Raw genomic sequence first — 19,969 nt, 5'->3', positions numbered from 1 at the left:
TTGTCCTCAGCATAAAAAATAAAACAGTTCAGAGAGAGAGAGGAGAGAGAGAGGAGAGAGGAGAGAAGAGAGAGAAGAGAGGAGAGGAGAGGAGAGAGAGAGGGGAGAGAGAGAAGAGAGAGGAGAGAGGGAGAGAAAGAGAGAGAGGGAGAGAAAACGGGGTACATGACTGACTTGAGTTTGATCCCTGGCACTGCAGATCAAAGCAGGAAGATATATATTTTTTTTTAAAAGAAACGAAAGGAAAAAATGTGAAAAGGAAAACAAACTTATTGTTTCGGAAAAATACTATGACAGCTAAAGTTGAGTCATTCAATAATATGAAGAACCTGCTCATTTTGGGCTGCACACTTGATAAAATGATAAAACAGACTTTTTCTCTAGAGGTGCTCGTCCCCTCCTTTGCTTTCTACATAATTCAGTGATGATCACAGGCGACCCATGGAGAGCGGAGACTAAGGAAGGTCCCAGAGGCATGCAGGAGTGATGAATCTTTTTCCTACCCTTCCCCAGGGCATTTGCAGATAGAAAAGGAGGTTTTGGGGTAAAGTGTTGGTGAGCTGACATTTTCATCTCAGGCCTCTGTGAGGGGAATTCTTAGGGGTCAAGAAACCTTCGTTTGACCCATTAAATCAGACCTCATTAGCTATTCTGTTTTGCATTTATCAAACTGTGATTAAGTACTTGAAAAAAAAACAAGGAAAATTGAACTATTTCCTGTAGCTTCATGTGTATCTCCATTATTAATCAAAGCACTCTATTAGCTGACTGCTTAAAAAAAAGAGAATTAAAAACAACAATGCCATGATTAGTGTGTTTCCTGTTTCCTGATGGATAGACAGGATTGGGGGAATTTTATTTGAAGACCACAGCCAGAAAGGAATTCTGTTCCTGGAACTAAAATCACATCAAAACCAGTACTGCTATTGCAAGGGGCCAGCGCACTGTTTGATGCAAATGGGCATTTGAAAATGTTTTCCTTCTTTTTCCCTCCTATCTTATCATGAGAGTTAATTACTTTGGAGATGACTTTCAGTATCTCAATTAACCATAATGTATAAACCCATTTATACTACCAAATGGATTAAATACATAGTTATTTCCACAGTTGTATTTTTAGAAACAATAAAATGATAAATCCTCCCCTTACAAAGCTTTGTGAGGATTTAAAAGAGATTACATGCCTGATTAAATCCACAAAATATAAAGTTAAATTCTTCCTAACAAATAGCAGCAGACTAGTATACATATGTTCTGCACAAGCAAATTTATGCTGTAGTAGTCGTTTTAATAAAGGGAAATTAAACAATGCTGCTGCATTTATGGCAGCAATATTAGGAATTTCTCAGCTAATTATAAGTATAGAAACACAATATTCACATTTGCTGAATATAAATGTTAACGTTATTATTATTATTATTATTATTATTATTATTATTATTCTGGTGGAGCTAAGGATGAAACTCAGGATGTACTCATGTAAGGCATGTACTTTGCTGTTGAACCACATCGTCAGCCACAGTCCACTGATTTTTTTTTTTTTTGACAGGGAGGCCCACAAGTAGTGCTTAAGGCTTACTCCTGGCTCTGTGCTCAAGGATCACTCCTGGCGGGGTATGGGGACCTTACAGAATTGAAGATGGAACCCTGGTTGGGCCATGTGCAAAGAAAATGCCCTCCTCCCTGTACTATTGTGCTGACTCCAGTCCACCCATTTTTAATAAAAGTGCTTATTTTTTCCTACATTCATTGATTTTGACAATAATAGAGAATATCATCATTCTGAGAGTGTCACAATTAGAGCACAGAGAAAAGCCATTCAATTAGCTCTTCTTACTCTGGGGAAACCGAGGGGGATTGTCATTGACATCTGTCAGCGTGATGTTCACAGTGGTGGTTCCGGATAAGCCTCCCATCTGGCCGCCCATGTCCTTGGCCTGGATCACCACTTGGTACTGCTCCCTGTTTTCTCGATCCATGCTGAGCAATGCTGTCTTGATGATACCTATGGATACGGAATTCAGAAGTGGAAAGCGAGGCCTTAAAAAGGTTTATGGGATCATTTGTTTATGCAAACATAGGTTATTACCCACAACAGGCAAAACGGAAGGCTGATCTCATAAAGAACCTTTGTAATAGAAAAATTTTCAACCCTACCGGGGATAGAGAGATTCAAGCAACGCACCGATGGTATCAGTACTAATAAGTACACATCAAATCTGCAAGGGTATTGAGAATGCTAAGTATAGGAGATGACACAGCAGAATAGAATTTGGCATGTGGCACAGTGGTTTGCTACTGGAACTGCTCAATAAAAGACACTGAGGCATACTGTGGGGAAATTGTTAGCTTGAATTGGCTCCTGAGCTTTACTTTACTGAAGTGAATAATTGCTCAGCAAATATACCCTTCATTATGAATGTTCTGAGATTTTTCTAAGCCATAAAATGATATGGTCTTAAGAAAACATGGGATCAGTTCTCTCATAATTAGCGTTTTATATCATTCGAGAGAAGTTTTTTTTTCCTCCAGTTGATGTGAATGTTAGTTCAATTGGCCCCATCAGTGACCAACATTTTTTAAATTAGGATAACTTCTTTATTTAGCAAGTTATAAATAATGAGTTAAAGAACTATTAAAAGTTTGCCTAATCTCCATGTCAGAATTATGCTTAAAGTTCTTTTATACTTAACATTCTTTCAAAAATCACTGAGAAGTATTTCTAACTTTATCTGGTAGCACATTCCAGTGCTTAATAACTAATGAAGCTGAAAATACCTTTTGATTTTTAACAAGAATACCTGAAACAACAGGTCATTTTATTCTTATCGTTCTTTCTTCAGTGCAAGAACTGCTGCTTTCTATTCTCCAAATGACAGTATTTTTCTATTTCAACACAGAAAATCACCTTAACCTTTTGTCTTTTAAGTTGAAATAATTCTAATTTTTCAATCTCATTGTTTTTTTTCAACTTCACATTTTCATTCTCCTTGGGATCTTTTCCAAGTTCATTTGCTTCAACATACCAATTTCCAACTGGAGATAGTGACCTAGAAGCATTTCTGTTTCTACTAGCAATAATGGGATATTTAAAAATGTATTGAAGGAACTCACTCCTATATGATTGCCACAATATGTATAGAATTCACTATACAGTATAAACAATATCTACAAAAAATTCATCATTAGATACTATGTAAGTTTTTGGAGAGAGTATAAAAAATGAGATATTAAAAAAGGATTCCCAATAAAACAATTAATTTTTAAGGTTGTATAAGTTAGGAGGTATTTCACAATGAAGTGATAATAAGCCATATCCATCTCTGATTGATTCTAGCCATCCAATCTGGAAACTCATCTCAGTTTTTGTTTTCATTCATGATCATTTTGGTAAAAGGATGGGAACATGAGAGATTATGGACCAGGTCTAAAGGTTCTGATTGGAAGTGATTCACACCACTATTACATTGACCCATACAAGTCCCATTTCCACCACCTTGTTTAGGAACAGGCTAGAGAGATGCAATCTTGTTAACTATATTAAAAAATAATCAAAATATTCATAAACAGTACTGCTGGTTTCAGAAGGGCTTGGTCTTTTAAATTTAGCCCAGCCTAAAAGAAAAAAAATAAAGTCATACATAATCTTCCTGAGTCTACCCTTCATAAATATGGTAGATGAAAGAACCATAGTCTGATTTCTTGATTAAAATGATCTGGATGTCATGTTTACAAATATATCATAGTGTTTGGCAGACAACTCTGAAAAAATTTCAATCACACTAATTGTTTTTCCTTAGAAAATATGCTAGCTCAGTTGAGCATGTCTATTAAAATACAAGTTGAAAAAAGATTAAAAAGGAATTCTAACCAGTTTCTGATTCAACGGAAAAATAGGGTTGCCCCTGTAGGATGCTATAGACAACTTTAGCACTGTTCCCGTAGGTTGGATCGTCAGCATCAGTTGCAGTAACTTGGACAACAAAGGTGCCTGTAATGACAGAAACACGAAAACAAATTAAGGGTCTACACTGCATCCTTGATAGACACATGTAAAGAAAAAGCATGAAGTTACTAGTCTACAATTTTATCAAGGCAAGGGAAGGAGAACTTGAGTAAGATACCAGGTTACTTTGGGTTCCTCCCTCTGAAGGAAAAATATGATCAATACTGCTAAATTATAGAAAAGATAAAGGACGAATGAGGGTATGGGCATGCCTCTATAATCTCCAAGAGAGATTCGAGTGGACTCTTCCTAACATGATTCTTTCAAGTGATATGGTCTCAATCAATTGGGTCAGTTTGGGGGAGGTTTTCTAATTAGGAGTCCTTTTAGTATTTTGCTGGAAATTTTATATTATAGATTTTCTTTCTCCTGACCTATCGTGTGCTGATGTGTAAACTGTGGAAGCAGTAATGACACTGTCACCTCAGAGATGCCAGCTTGAGAACAGAGAGAAATAGGAAACAAATCTAGGGAGACCTAGTTTCTGTAGACTTTTCCATAGACTTCTCGAATAATGTGTCCAATAAGTACGTAGATTTAAAAAAAAACTAATTTGAGCTGGGGTTCTGTTGCATTATGGGGCTGGAGTGATAGCACAGCGGGTAGGGTGCTTGCTTTGCACGTGGCCAACCCGGGTTCAAATCCCAGCATCCCATATGGTCCCCTGAGCACCGCCAATGGTAATTCCTGAGTGCAGAGCCAGGAGTAACCCCTGTGCATCGCTGGGTGTGACCCAAAAAGCAAAAAAAAAAAAAAATCGCATTAGCAATAAAAACACTTATATAATTAGGACAGGTTGAAAGATCTTTAAAAAGGTAGTTTTGAATGAAATAATTATTTGAAACAGGAGAAAATTCATATCTGGAATCTATAATTCCAAAGATTATTAGAATTATACATAATCAAGGTTATGATGGTTTGGGTCAGCATTGTTTTGGTTTTCATTTGGTTTGGAGGCTCTACCTGGATGTGCTGAGGGATTCCATCTGGCTCTGTGCCCAGAGATCATTCCTTGAGGTGCTTGGGAGACCCTATGCAGTACAGGATCAAACTGGGGTTGGTCTCATGCAAGGCATGCACTTACCCCCTCTACTATCTCTCTGGACCCTAAATCAGAATCCTTATCTTAAGGACCAAAGCCATACAGTGACCTTCAAGGTATTTTTAACTTCATCAATTCCATACAAATCTTATGTGTGTTATCATGCATATCTCACAGATGTGTCATAAATTTTATCTGATTCCCCAAGGATTCAGGCCCTAACATTCAGATCGTTTTGGCGGCTAACTTCTGATATTCATATCAGGTCAACACTAAGAATACTGCCTGAGTTTTCTATCTATGAAAACAGTAGGAAAATTATATTTAGAAAACACTAAGAATTTTTAGATTGCTTTTGAATTGTTAATCTCTTCCATTTTATTAAAAAATATGCTACGTGAGGCTTAGATGCTTTGGTTGTACTATTTAAATATATGAGATAGAATATCTATTCTTATAATTTGACAAGAAAGTGAGAGAATGAAATAATCATGTAATAGAAAAGTGATTGCTAACAGTGGAAGTCCTATTTGACACCCATACAAAATTCGAATGTTTTTAGAATATGATGACCTAAAGGTTTTGAGCACTCGTTTGTTACCCCCTGTTACTGGGAGTCTGTTTCTGGTTTCTCACCTCAACTCTGTATTCACTTTTAGATCTGGACATCTATTTATTTATTTTTTATATAGATATGGAACGAGGGGAGCAGAGATATGAAGTCATTTATCAAGAGCAATTTTGCTGCTTATCAATTGAGCTAATTACAAATTCAGGTCAGTGTGACACCAAAGTCCATTTATACCACACTGTCATTGTCCCATTCTCTTTAATTTGTTTAAGATGCCATTGTGTACCACTGTAATACTATGTTAATATAAAATAATGATGAATAGGAACATAATCATGCCTGTGTCCCTCTCTTCAAGGCTTGTCAGTTAGCAATTCCCCAACACTTGACATATGGATATTTAATTCTAGAATGGCTTCAAAAGTGTATGGCCCCACTCATTGTGGCTACAGTGACACTTTTCACATGTAGTTAGTTTCGGCAATACCTTCCTTCCTTCCTTCCTTCCTTCCTTCCTTCCTTCCTTCCTTCCTTCCTTCCTTCCTTCCTTCCTTCCTTCCTTCCTTCCTTCCTTCCTTCCTTCCTTCTTTTTTCCTTTTAATATCTACTGAAAAAAAATCCTACTACATTTTACCTTAAGATAATTCTAGCCTGGGGTGCTGGAAGGACAGTACAGAGGTTGCCTTGCATGCAACAGACCCCAGTTTGATCCCTGGCATCATGTGGTCCAATCCCCTGTCACCCCTCACCTTTGCTTCCCTCCCCACCCCCGTCCACCACACACACACACACACACACACACACACACACACACGGAAAAAAGAATTCAGTCAGAAGCTGGAGAGTGAGAGGTCAGTGGACCGGAGTGCCTGCAGGAGATCAGGGTTCAATTTCCATACCTTACTGTTCCCAAACACAGAGCAGGAATAGCCCTTGAGCACTGTCAGGTATGACCCCAAAATCAAAATTGAAAACAAGAAGAATCTTTTCTTTGGTGAGAGCTTATGATTTTTCAAACATAACTTGAAGAGCCTAAACTAAAAAGTAACTTCAAATAAGGAAGTGAGCAACTTCAAGGGGGACGTCCCAATGTTTGACAATCGTTGCCTTCATTAGGTATTTTCCAAGTCTTGGAACTGTGAGCTGAAATGTCTCTGATTCACAGACTTATAGAAGATTTTTTTTTTATTATGCCATTTAACTCCTTTGAATTTTATACTGGGTAAAAATAAAAATAAACTCTTACACAGTGGCTTTAAACCTGTCATGAAAGCCTTTAAATGTGTCTAAGAGTGATGCCAAAGGAAGTTTTTTTTTTACTTAATTTAAATTCTTCTTACCTTCTTCCAATCTAAACAAATTAAATGCACATATATTACTTTTAAAATTGGAAGAAAATTATGCACAGAACACCATATTAATGTCATGAAAGCCTCTTAATTCCTGCCAATTAGTAAAGGATATATCCCCTAGGCCAGTGGGTTTCAACCTTTGCACACCTGCGGCATCAATCTAAGGACAAACTATTGAAAACCACTTCCCTAGACATCATTTGCATATTATTTATGGATTTTGAAAACACTTTTCTCTGACTCTTTCCCCCTAAATTAAACAGATAATTTAAGCAACTGTTAACTGTTATTACTTATAGTCTGGGCCATAAATTAAGACTTATTTTCTATTGGGGAATGCCTGGCCATGACTCAATAGGAATATGGCTGAGAGAAGCAGAAAGACTTTCTACCCAAGCATTGTGGGGCAGTCAGATTGGGACCAGACATAGATGGCCCTCTTCTCACTCTCACTGGCTAATCATTGTTTGAGAAAATACGGCTTTATTTTTCTATTGCAGGCTGGGTACTGTGTGCGAATCTAGGGACACTCACTTGTGTGGTTATGCTCTATGATTGGGCCACATGCCCAGTCAGGATGGTGTCTTCTTCTTTTTTTTTCTTTTTCTTTTTGGGTCACACCTGGCGATGCACAGGGGTTACTCCTGGTTCATGCACTCAGGAATTACCCCTGGCAGTGCTCAGGGCACCATATGGGATGCTGGGAATAGAACCTGGGTTGTCCTCGTGCAAGGCAAATGCCCTACTCGCTGTGCTATTGCTCCAGCCCCAGGATGGTGTCTTCTTAAAAATAGTAAGAATGTGTAACATTGGGAGATATGCATGCATTTCACCCAAAAAGGTGTCCATGTGCAGTTCGAAATATGATTCAGCAATTTGCAGCGAAATTCATTAAGTTCAGTACATTTCACTTATAGAACATTTAAAAAAATTATTTATTTTCAGTATCAGAGGAGAAACCCCAGTGGCTGAAACCCTGTGTCACTCACCCACATCAGACATCTCGGGAACTGTGGCTGTGTAAACCTCCTTGGTGAATATAGGCTCATTGTCATTGATGTCATGGATCTTGATGATGAATTCAGATTCAGGCTCCACAGGTTTTCCTGTTCTTCTGTTTATAGCTTGAGCTCGAAGGATATAAACAGGTTTTTCTTCCCTGTCCAGTCTCTTAGTGGCCTGTATGTCCCCTGTGTTTTCATTGATAATGAAGAGATCTCCTGCTCCATCTCCTGAAAGGATATATTTAAGTGATCCATCTCCTCTATCTTGGTCTGAATGTAACTAGTGTAGAAAAAAAAATTAAGAAAGTAAAAGTCAAGCATGTGATCCTAAACTGCTTTTGTCTTTACGATGCACGGTACTTTAACTTTCATTCAATCTTTTCTAAGGAGTACAAGTACTTGTTTGTTTCACTACTTGCTTAAATCCTCAACAGAAAACGCCATTCATTAATAAATGTTTCTTATGATTAGAGAGCATTTCAAAACCGAAATGGAGTTTGGACAAAATGCAGTAATCCCTGTTTTAGAGAAGGGAAAATGGAAAACAGAGACTGTTTCAACGCACAACAGAATAAGGAGAAAATGTAATCTCTATTTTGAAAAAGGGGAAAAATGGAAGACCAGACAAGAGCAATAGGTAGCTGCCTAAAGCTTTGGGGGAGGGGAGGGTTCGTCGTTGGCCCACACTCAGAGGTTGCTCAGGGTTTATTTCAGGCTCTGTGCTCAGGAGTGACCCCTGACCCTACGTGGGGACCACGTGGAGTGCCAGGAATTCAGACGCAGGTTGGTTGCCGTGGAAAGCCAGTGCTTTATCTCCTGCACCATCTCTCTGACCCAGCCCGTGGATATTTTCACTTGGCTGGAATGAAACTATTTTCCCCTACTGATAAATCCTTGTCATCACTTTCGTGTGCAGACACTGTAGAGTTTGTGTTACTGAGACACAGATTTTGGTGTTTGAGTCAGACCTGGATCCAGTCTGCTATTAAACTTTATTGTCTTGATAAAGATTCTTAAGGGAAGCTAGTCAGTCTCCTTCAGTCTAGTATAAAGGAGTTCATACTTTTTTGGGGGCGGAAGGGTAAATCTGATATTTTAAATTTATTTATAAAAATCAATGAGGTGCATTTGCAAAACCCCTCATGTATTGCTATGAAAAATGCCTTGAAACTCCCCCCAGCCCCCATCCCCACCCCAAACACACACACACACACACACACACACACACACACACACACACACACTCCTTGGGATTAGATAATTTAAAAGGTGACTTGGAACAAGAACATTCAACTTGCTTTTACAGCAGCTGCTTGGACTTCCTTCCCTAAAAAGTACAGGCAGCATCTCTGTTGGTCTCGAGCCACCAAACCATGGGACTTCTGGGAAAAACTGGCCTTGGACTTTTACACATCATTAGCAAGCTATATACTTGGGTATCAGGTATCATACGTACAGGAGTGGATCGGCATAGTATGCTTTCTATGAATCTGGGCAGAACAGAAAGGAGTGAATGGGCTGGGCCAGAATCAGGTGAGTGAGATTTCTGCCATGATTGACTGACTGCAGCCAAGTGTGACTTTTAATTTGAAAGGGAATGTAGATTTAGGTGGGAGGATGTTTGCAAGCCCACCAGGATTTACATGAGCGAAATGCATGAGGCTAAGCAGAATGTAGAGTGACCAGCCTCGTCTGATGGGTGCAAAGGAAGAGGAGATGTTATGGGGCTATCTATCTTTCTCTCCACTACTCCAGTCTCCTGTCATCCATGGAGGACTCAGCTAACATATTCTCACCACCTATGGGCCTCCAGGAACACTATTGGCCACTTCCCTGTTCTGGTAAGATGGGATAGTTATAGACATCACTGTTACTTTGTACAGGCTGAACTTATCACAATGTGTTTGCATCTGCTGTATGTTTGTACGGTTTCAGGTTTTATATGTTATTGGTTACAATTTAGTAGATTATTTTGGGGGTCTGGGAATACTACAAAATTTACATATATATTAATGGTACTATGTTTGATTTACCACATTTAGGTTTCTGAAAAGGTTTCGTAAGGATGCTCTACATTCAGAGAGCGAGGAAACCTGTAGAGGGATCCCCACTCCTGACATTAATTAGCAGAAGCCCTGATGAAACTGTCAGTGAAACCAGGGTGTGTCAAGGACTGAATTCAGTGAAGACAACATTGAAACAGGTGATCCTAGTGGGAAAACTAGCCCATGTTTTATTACTTGGGAAATCTAAAGATGACTTTCCTGGATTCCTATTGTTTCTTTCGTTCTCTTTCCCCCACTGCAGTCATGCTTTTGAAGGCATCTCATAGGTTTTTGGATAAGCTACCAAACCCTATGCCATTCTATTGGCCACATAGTTTTAGAAAGAAGGCTGCTAATCTTTTCCTTATTGAAACTCTATCTAAACAGAGTATGGACTTTGTTGGGGCTCTGCCACATAGCAAACAAGAACAACTGAGGTCAGTAAGTCAATTCTGGTGTCCTCTTGATTGATACTGTATGAAATGCTCATTGTCTAGAAACTCTTTTGATAGTAGAAAAGCCATCTTACCCAGCCTTTCTAAAAGTATTTAGCCTGGAATTTAATATCTACATAAAATTTCACATCCTACTTTTTCCTACCTTGGACAAAGGAATGTAAGATATATGTATGTATGTATAACATCTCTCTACCTATGAATGTATTGAAAGTTTTGAGTGCTCACAGTTCTACATTCTACTTAATTTTTCTGTAGCTTTCTTAAACTTGTGACTTTCCCGCACTTGCTTGTGTAAAGAATATTTTGGGGTGTGACCTATATTGATATTCCCCAGAACAGTTTTGTAAGACACTCACTTCGGGCAACATGAGCCATATAGCTCCATCTTAAGTGAGTCTAGAAAATGAAAATTCTAGTGTATGTGCAATTTGCAAACTCACAAGGCTTCTGTGAAGGAGTCAAACATAAGAATTCTTTTTTTTTTTGGCTTTTTTGGGTCACACCTGGCAATGCACAGGGGCCACTCCTGGCTCTGCACTCAGGAACCACCCCTGGCAATGCTCAGGGGACCATATGGGATGCTGGGAATCGAACCCGGGTTGGCCGTGTGCAAGGCAAACGTCCTACCCACTGTGCTATCGCTCCAGCCCCAGACATAAGAATTCTTTGAGCTTAACAAAAGACTTCCTAGATGATGTGGTACAGTGCCCAGGACTTCAAGGACAGGGAAACTGTGTCCAATATCCCACCACTAACCCTAGGTACCAGCAGAGTCTGAGGAAGGGGATATTATTCACACAATTAGTAGTCTTGAAAGCAATTTGGCAGAAATAATGGAAGATGAATGGGAACAGGGAGGAAATTGCTTAGAAGTGAGACAAATGCAATAAGAAATGTCAAACAAGAGCGCTCCATGATTTGTGTAATATGATATGCTAAGGAAACGTTGAAACCATGATTACATGGAAAGAGCCACTGGGGAAAGTTTAACTCTCCATCGTCAGATTCTAATGACCGAGGAGAGCTCTTAAAAAGCTATTTCATTAACTCATGAGGGAAGGAACCAAAGTCTCTGCCCATCAGACCGGAGCTTCGGGGCAGCCATGGTTAGGGGCCTGGCACAGGGCCGAATGCAGCACACCGATAAGTCCTTAGAATGCGTCGGGCTGGGTCTCTCTCACCAAAGGTAAGATGGAGTCAATTAACCTCCCCAACACCGGATCCTTATCAGTGAAATAGGACCAGAGAGGGGCAGGATGATCTGAAGGCTGTCATGAAAATCTTATCAGACTCGGAATACACAAATCTCTATGGAAATGGGCAGGAGGAGCATGATGTGTGTTTTATAAATGATAAAGTGCCTTCCACCTTTAAGACACTGTTCCTCCGATCAGCTCTTTGATCATCATCTGCTGTTTTTTTCTTTTTTTTTCCCTCTCTTGTTTTGACTTTGAGAACTTTGTTGCGAGGACTCAGAAAACCCAATTTTCCAAACACCCGGTATCTCTAAGGTAAAATCTGTTATCAAAAGCTAGTATTCTTCTACCGGGTGGCAAGTGCTGTCATCCCATGTGATTTATTATATTCTGTATTCCACTAGATCATAGACTCCCCTTGGCTGGTTCCTTCATCACTTTCAATACGTAATTGTTGCACACTTAGTAGGTGAATACCACAGCTGGTCACAAGATTTATTCAGGTAAAAGTAATCAGAAACTTATTTTTAGCTGTCAGGAGAGACCATTTTGATGACTTATAGAGCAAAAACCCGAGACAATATAAAAGGGCAGCAGAGACGCCCACTAAAAGTGTGAACGGGGATTGCTATGCCCATCCCTATTCTGATCTATCAGTATTTGAAAACAAGTGGGAGAATGCATCTCCTCACTCGGGTATTGTCTGATAATAAAACAATTTAACCTCATCCTGCTGAAGTGCAGTGTCCGCTGATAAAAGTATGGTGCAGAACTCTCTCGAAACCTTTTTTGGGGGTCTTTCTCACTCGCTGTCCTCCATTAAAACTCCTCTGGGGCCAATTTTTTCCCCCCTCTCTCTTTTTGGGGAAAAGAGGAAACATAAGACATCTTTGCTAGAGAAAGTAGTGACAGTCAGACATTAGGGGTTTATTGAGCACTTAGATTTTAATTGGATTTTTTCTTTTGTGATGTCATTCATCATGGCCACTGTAAAAGGCAGAAGTTAAACAACAACAAATCAAAGGTTGTAGGCAGCCCCAGGCTTGTTTTTCCTAATTTCAGTTTAATGTGGCTGTTCCATTAAGTGTAATCATCTGCTTCACTTTTAACGATTCACCAGCAAGTAAAAATTAGCTTCTTCCCTCTGAAAGTCACATCTTTTGTTTCTTTGTTTTGTTTTTTGTTTGTTTTTTGTTTTATTGGGCTGGCTTACAACTGTCTCTGTGCTTAGAATTCACTTTTGGTGGGGCTCTGGGAACTATATTGGGGTGTCAGGGATTGAATCCTGGTCTGCTGTGTGCAAGAGAAGCATCCTACCTGCTACTTATTCTCTCTCCAGCTTCTTGAAAATCACATTTTATCTGGGGTAGGCAGGACTTTTATTTATTTATTTTTTTAATTAGAGAACCTGTAGCATTTTGTCCCAAAAAGGAGTGCTTGGTCTTTTTTGGCTTTTCTGTTATTATTTTTATGTTTTTAATTTTGTTAAGTTTTTGGTGTTTTTTTTTTTTTTTGAATGGAGTCCTTTGGTGAGAAGGGAGATTTGGGACTGTAGACAAGGATCCATGGAAGGTGTTCTCTAAAGAATGCCAGCACTGTTTCATCTGGCCCCATGCCAATTCTCTGTGCATAGGGATAGCCCTTGGTGGGGTTCAAAAGTACTATATAGGTGCCAAGGATCAAACTCGGTGGGCCACATATAAGGCAGGCCCATACTCCTTGTACTAGCACTCGGCTTTGGCCACTTGCCAATTCTTTTTCTTCTTCTTCTTTTTTTTCTTTTTGGGTCACACTTGGTGATGCTTAGGGTTACTCCTGGATCTCCAATGAGGAATTACTCCAGGAAGTGCTCAGGGAGACCATATGGGATGCTGGGGGTCAAACATGGGTTGACCGTGTGCAAGAAAAACACCCTGCCCGCTGTACTATCCCTCCTTTTGCCAATTCCTGATTTTGACTCCAGTGAAAAGGTTAATACCAAATGTACATTTTTCTAGTGCTTTGTGAGGCTGCCCTATTCCTCCTATGACCTACATATGACAGACTCACTTTCTGAGCCAGTAATCCAACTGAATTTTTGAGCATATGCCTCATTGTGTTACAGTCGAAACAAAAATGTAGTTGCATGGCACAAACTAGAAATGACCACAAAAATCCAAGAGGAGCTTAGAGAGAGGATCATGTTGCCATAATAATAATAATAATAGTAATTATTATTATTTTTGCTCACAGAAAAAAATTGGATTACTGTTAAAATACTCATAGAATAGAGCACACATTGTAATGTGATTTATTAAAAAGTGTACTTGTATCCTTTCCCCAAACAAAACAAATACCCTTTCCCCCTCCCCCACTCCGCCGCCAAATGGGGCTGAGTTCAGTGGGTAGAGCATTTGCTTTGCACGCAGCCCATGTGAGTTCAATTCTCAACTCCCCATACGGTCCCCTGAGCCTTGCCAGGCATGATTCCTGAGCACAGAGCCAGCAGTGACCCCTGAGCCCTGCTGGGTGTGGCAAAAACTAGGAAACAAACAAGAAATGTACTTGTATGACTCCAAGGCATCATAGGGCAATGAGAGAAGAGCTGTGGTAGAAAGAGGTTGACTGGCTGGCACTGAAGTAGAAAGACTAGAGTTACTGCAGAGAGCAGAAACATGCTTTCCACAAGGAAAGCAAACCTGCAATCAAGTGAGGGTGAATGGAGAATGCACTGAATTTAATACAGATGTATTTAAATCTGTATCTATCCACATGCATTATGTATACATAATGCTAATAAATAACTTAAAGATTGCGAAGACGGAAGAGGTTATTGAGTCAAGTTTGTGCAGCAGGCTTGCTTGAAGCACGAGGCAAATGCCATAAGTAGATTCTTTTAGTGGTGTTAGGGTCAGGCAAATAAAATTTCTTTTAATAAAATTTTATGTGACTTAGTATGCAGTTTTAAAATGTTAATGATATGGTGAAAGTTAGCTAATTTATAGCTGATGGCTTGTTTTAGAAATGAAAACACAGATGGCAGAATATTTGAGTGGGAGGTTATTACCTGCTTCCCCAAATTCTTTCTTTGATCCCTCTATCACAGAAATGTCTGGCTGTGTGTGCTGCTATTCAGTCATGTGATCAAGTTTTAAGTTTTCACCAAGTAGCCTGTGTGCTTTGGCTTAGAGGGAATTGGCTTGCTTTTTTTCTTTTTGGCTTTTTGGCTCATACCTGGGGATGCTCAGGGATTACTCTTGGCTCTGCACTCAGGAATTACTCCTGGGGGTGCTCAGGGTGCCATATGGGATGCCAGGGATTGAACTGGGGTCAGCTGCATGCAAGGCAAACACCCTACCTGCTGGGCTCCGGCTCAAATGTTATTTATTTACTAATTTTTGCTGTTTTGAGTCACGCCTGGTGATGCTCAGGGGTTACTCTTGGCTTAGTGCTCAGGAATTACTCCTGGCAGTGCTGGGTGGTGGTGGTGGGGGAACCATATAGGATGCTGAGGACTGAATGGGAATTGAAGCCTGGTCAGCCATGTGCAAGGAAAATGCCCTCCCTATTGTTCTACCACTCCCCATCCTTTTTTTTTTAATGCTTTCTTTCTCGTTTTTAATTTTATTATTTATTTGTTTATTTATTTATTTGCATTTTGAGTCACACCCGGCGATGCTCAGGGGTTTCTCCTGGCTTTGCACTCAGGGATTACTCCTGCAGTGCTTGGGGGGGGGGCATCTAGGGTGCCAAGGATCGAACCCTGGTTGTCTGTGTACAAGGCAAGTGCCCTCCGCACTGTGCTGTGACTCAGTCTCTGAATTGACTTGCTCTTGGCGAGTGGTTTTCAGCTGCCCCCCCACAGGTACATTAAGGTTGAAAACCAGTGCTTGAGATGAGTTTTACTCTTTCTCTTTTTGTTTTGTCTGTTGGGGGGAGGTGCACACCTGCCAGTGCTCAAGACATAATACTCCTGGCTCAGGGGATCATCTAAGTGCCAGGATTTGAACCAGAGTAGGCCACATGTTCACCTTTAACCCCTGTTCTGTCTCCCCAGACTTCCTCTTTTCTTTGTTGGGAAAGCTGTGACGTAAGGAAAGCAGTGAGCTGGTTTCACCAGCTGAGGAAGACAGGCTTTCAGAGAGAAGGCAGGACCACAGAAGGGACGGAACCTGGGTTCCACAATAACTTCATATCTGGCATGTGCTGGGAAAGCACTGTAGCACTGCAGCACTGTCGCCCCATTGTTCATCGATTTGCTCGAGCGGGCACCAGTAACGTCTCCATTGTGAGACTTGTTATTACTGTTTCTGGCATATCAAATATGCCACAAGTAGCTTGCCAGGCTCTGCCGTGCAGGTGGGATACTCCCGGTAGCTTGTGAGGCTCTCCGAGAGGGGCGGAGGAATCGAACCCGGGTCGGCCCTGTGCAAGGCGAACGCCCTACCCGCTGTGAAAGAGAAAATAAAAATACCTTATCACAGTCATTATGTTTGTGAGCTTTTCTCTCTTTTATTTTAATGTTTCTGCTTTTACCCTAACGCAGTGATTCTCCAACTACGGTCTCTGCATCAGCAGCATTGCATCATCTAGGAACTAGTCAAAAATGTTAATTTGGAGGCTACACTAACTCCAAAGTAAGAAGCTCAAGGAGTTTTGTCCAGCGACTTTTGTTTTAAGTTCTTTGGGGTAGAGAGAGAGAGGGTGGGGGAGAGAAGAGAGAGAGAGAGGAGAGAGAGGAGACAGAGAGGAGAGAGAGGAGAGAGAGAAGAGAAAGAGAAGAGAGAGGAGAGAGAGAGAGCAGAGGCAGGGGTGGGGGTAGTGGGAGAGACACTGGGAACATTGGTGGTGGGGAATGCACATGGGTAGAGGGATGGGTGTTTGATCATTGCATGACTGAAACTTGATCATGAAAGCTGTATAACTATCTCATGGTGATTTGATAATAAAAAATTAAAAAATAGAAAACAGTTTGAGGATCAATCAAATAGCATTTGTAGTTTTAGGACTGACACTAAGGTTGAGGTAGGACACAAAACCATTTCTCTGTGGGCATCTTTACTGCCAATAAGCAAGCGTGTTAATGATGCAAAGCTCATTATTTAACAGACCTTTGTAAATAGGATAAAAAAAAATGAGAATGAATATTCTAGCTCATGTGTGTAGTAGAAAATCTTGGAGTTTGCAGCCTAAAAACTAACTTACTAGGTGGGTGTTAGACAAAAGACTAAAATTTTCTAAACCTTGATTTTTAAATTGATGACTATAGTACATTTATTGGAAAAAAAAAAAGAAGTCCTTTGGTCATCCTGATGAGTGCCTGAGTTTGGAACTCCTGATACAACTACAACCCTAATGCTTAACTAATACAACCCTAATGGTTACTAATATAACCCCAATGCTTACCTAGGGTTGGAGCGATAGCACCAAGGGTAGGGCGTTTGCCTTGCACACAGCCAACCTGGGTTCGATTCCTCCATCCCTCTCCGAGAGCCCAGGAAAGCTATCTAGAGCATCCCGCCCACGTGGCAGGGCCTGGCAAGCTACCCGTGGCGTATTCTATATGCCAAAAACAGTAACAACAATGCTCACAATGAAGACGTTACTGGTGCCCGCTCGAGCAAATTGATGAACAACGGGATGACAGTGTGACAGTGACAGTGTGAATGCTTAACTTATAAACTCTAATGGTTACTAATACAACTCTAATGCTTAACTAATACAACCCTAATGGTCAAGCACATGGACGTGGTCAAAGGAAAGAAATGTGCACCCATGCAGGCCATGTATTACTAGTGGATGACTTTGGAAAGTTTAGCTAATTTCTCCTAAGTGTTAGATTACTCATCACAGGGTAAGAATGATAACGCTAGTTTATAGGTACTTTGTTCCAAAAATTTAAATAATGTATGTAAAGTGCTTATCAAAAAAGCTTAGCTCAGAGAAATACTTCAGTAAGTAATTCTTGTTCATAAACATGAAATATTCAGAAGGTGGATTTGGAATGTGGAAAGATTTGGGTTTGAATTCTGACTTTCCTGTTCATCAGCTAAATTAATTAAATTCTTATCTTTTCATTCCATTATCTATAAGATAGATGTCACACATTGTGGATCATTTCTCCCTATTTGCCCACAAATGTCAGTACCCCTGAGACCTTAGCGTCTTGTGTTTTCCCTGAATGAGATCATCTAGCTATTTGCAGGGATTCCGCTACTATCTATGAGCCAGGATGCCCAGATCTATATGAACCCCAGCGTGAATCATTTTCCTGAGAGCCAGAGTCAAAGGTACTATTGTTTCCAGGCAAGTCTCTAAAAATCTTACACTCAATATTTCTCTTAATGACCTTGCCATCTTTTCTCCTCTTCTAATGTTTCTTCACTGTAAAGACCATCAGGGAATCATTCCAGAGGTCCCCAAGCTTATTTTGCCTACTGTTCCCTCTCCTGAAATAAAATATCTACTCAGCATCCCACCTCTAAAAATCTACTTTCTGTAAGCAGGCAAACAAAGTGCCCCCTGCAATGGCACTCAAGGCTACTCCTCCGGGATCACTCAGCACCTCCGGGGGGTTATCACTCACTTTGGGATCCTCCCCTCCACCTTTACCCCTCAACTCTTCCTCTTGTGGATATCTAGTCCTGTCCACTTGTCTTCAATATCTTTCTGCCTCCTTGTCCCAAGCCCCACCATATTTGGTTAAGTCTATTATGAAATTTACCTAAAAACACTTCGGCTTTCTTTTCAGTCTATTTATTTTTCATAACTAGACCAAGTTAAGACCAGTACTGACTTGGAAAAGTCATTCTCTTCTAATGAAATGCTTCGGTGTCTTCTCTGTAGTCCTGGGATTGAAGTCCCATCCTCCTTCTTTCAAGATCCCCCTGTCTCTATCCCTCTCTCTTACCTCATCCACCAACATTCTCTCCTAACACTGCTTGTTCCAGTGGGTTTTAGCTAGTGCACATTATTGAAAGTACAAAGACAGTTTCACAGTGAGTCCTTCTCCCGTGGGGTTTCCTTGGCATAAAGTCCTTCACCTGATTAATTTATCTTTCCTGGCAAGTAAGTCTTCCATGAACTGCTAGTCTAAGTTGACTCTGTTAGCCAATGTTAGAACATTTTTGATAGTTTACATTTTTGATGACTCATTTTATAGCTGTTTTCCTAACCAGGTTGCAAATTTCTAAAGCACTTAACAGGTCTGGTTTCCTTCTGTATTCTGAGGACCCAACATAGTGGCACATGTTAGATTCTTTAATCATTAATAATTGAAGGGAATGAATTGACTGTTGCAAAGACAAAGTTGGGTAAAAATAGCAATAGTCAATGAGGCTTATGTCACATAGAAGACAAACAACACTTTGTTGGTCTCCATCCCCATTTTCGCTTGACTTTAGGATAACTTTATACATCAAAACTATGGGCTCTTAATATTGCCAGGCACGTTTACAAGTATTCCCAAACACCTGGAACATGGTCTATTCTGAGAAGGAAGAATTCAAGTTATGATAAAAAATTTTTTCCTTAATAACCCATTTAGGGCTGGAGTGATAGCACAGTGGTTGGGTGTTCACCTTTCATGCGGCTGACCCGAGTTCGATTCCTCCGCCCGTCTCGGAGAGCCCGGCAAGCTACCTGTGCATATTGGATATGCCAAAAACAGTAACAATAAGTCTCTCAATGAGAGATGTTTCTGGTGCCTGCTCGAACAAATCGATGAGCAACGGGATGACAGTGACAGTGACAATAACCCATTTAGCCTGATACTGTAATATAGCCAACATGGGTTTATTGAAAAGAGCAGTAAAGTCATTATTTGATTGAGTTCGAAAGATCATTATAAGTATAGTTGATCTAGGTTAGAAGTTACCTGTTAAGAGTGTGGAAGTTGCAAGATTTTTTTTTCAAATATTCGATTACAGAAACAAATGGAAAAATGAATGGAAAACACTCCATTTCACAGAAACATTGTTCCATAAATAAAAATAATTTAACTGTCAACCAAGACCATTTTAAAACACTTATTGGCCTACAGAGCTGCATAAGGCAATGAATAAAAAGCATCTAATATCTGCCTTCCACAAGCTTGCAATTTAGGTTTGGAAATACTGAGTCGTATAAAAAAGATAAAGTATAAGCAGAAATTAGGTACGTGAGTTAGTGTTTTCTGTTTGTTTGTTTTTTAATAACAAAGGCAAGAGAAACTATAGAAGAGCACAGAAGGAACATTTGAATTAGATGAGGTAGAACTAGGGAGGGTGTTAGCTCTGATGGTGTAGGAAGACTTCTTGGAGAAGTTTAGATCACGGA

The 19,969-nt window shown here is 40.1% G+C and overlaps 1 protein-coding gene across 1 annotated transcript in view; it reads right to left on the bottom strand.

The window, feature by feature from the left end:
* The window catches only part of CDH6 (cadherin 6), a 146,833-nt gene that overhangs the window by 31,588 nt on the left and 95,276 nt on the right, over nt 1-19,969 (bottom strand). Inside the window, exons 3-5 of the mRNA XM_004605565.2 lie at nt 7,961-8,255; nt 3,872-3,991; nt 1,838-2,005 (exon numbers count right to left, since the gene is read on the bottom strand). Of these exons, the coding sequence (XP_004605622.2) occupies nt 1,838-2,005; nt 3,872-3,991; nt 7,961-8,255 (583 nt within the window). The remainder of the gene's footprint in view (nt 1-1,837; nt 2,006-3,871; nt 3,992-7,960; nt 8,256-19,969) is intronic.

This window comes from Sorex araneus, chromosome 1 (genome assembly GCF_027595985.1).
Source record: "Sorex araneus isolate mSorAra2 chromosome 1, mSorAra2.pri, whole genome shotgun sequence".
Taxonomy (NCBI): Eukaryota; Metazoa; Chordata; class Mammalia; order Eulipotyphla; family Soricidae; genus Sorex; species Sorex araneus.
This window is presented reverse-complemented; position numbering and strand designations above follow the sequence as displayed.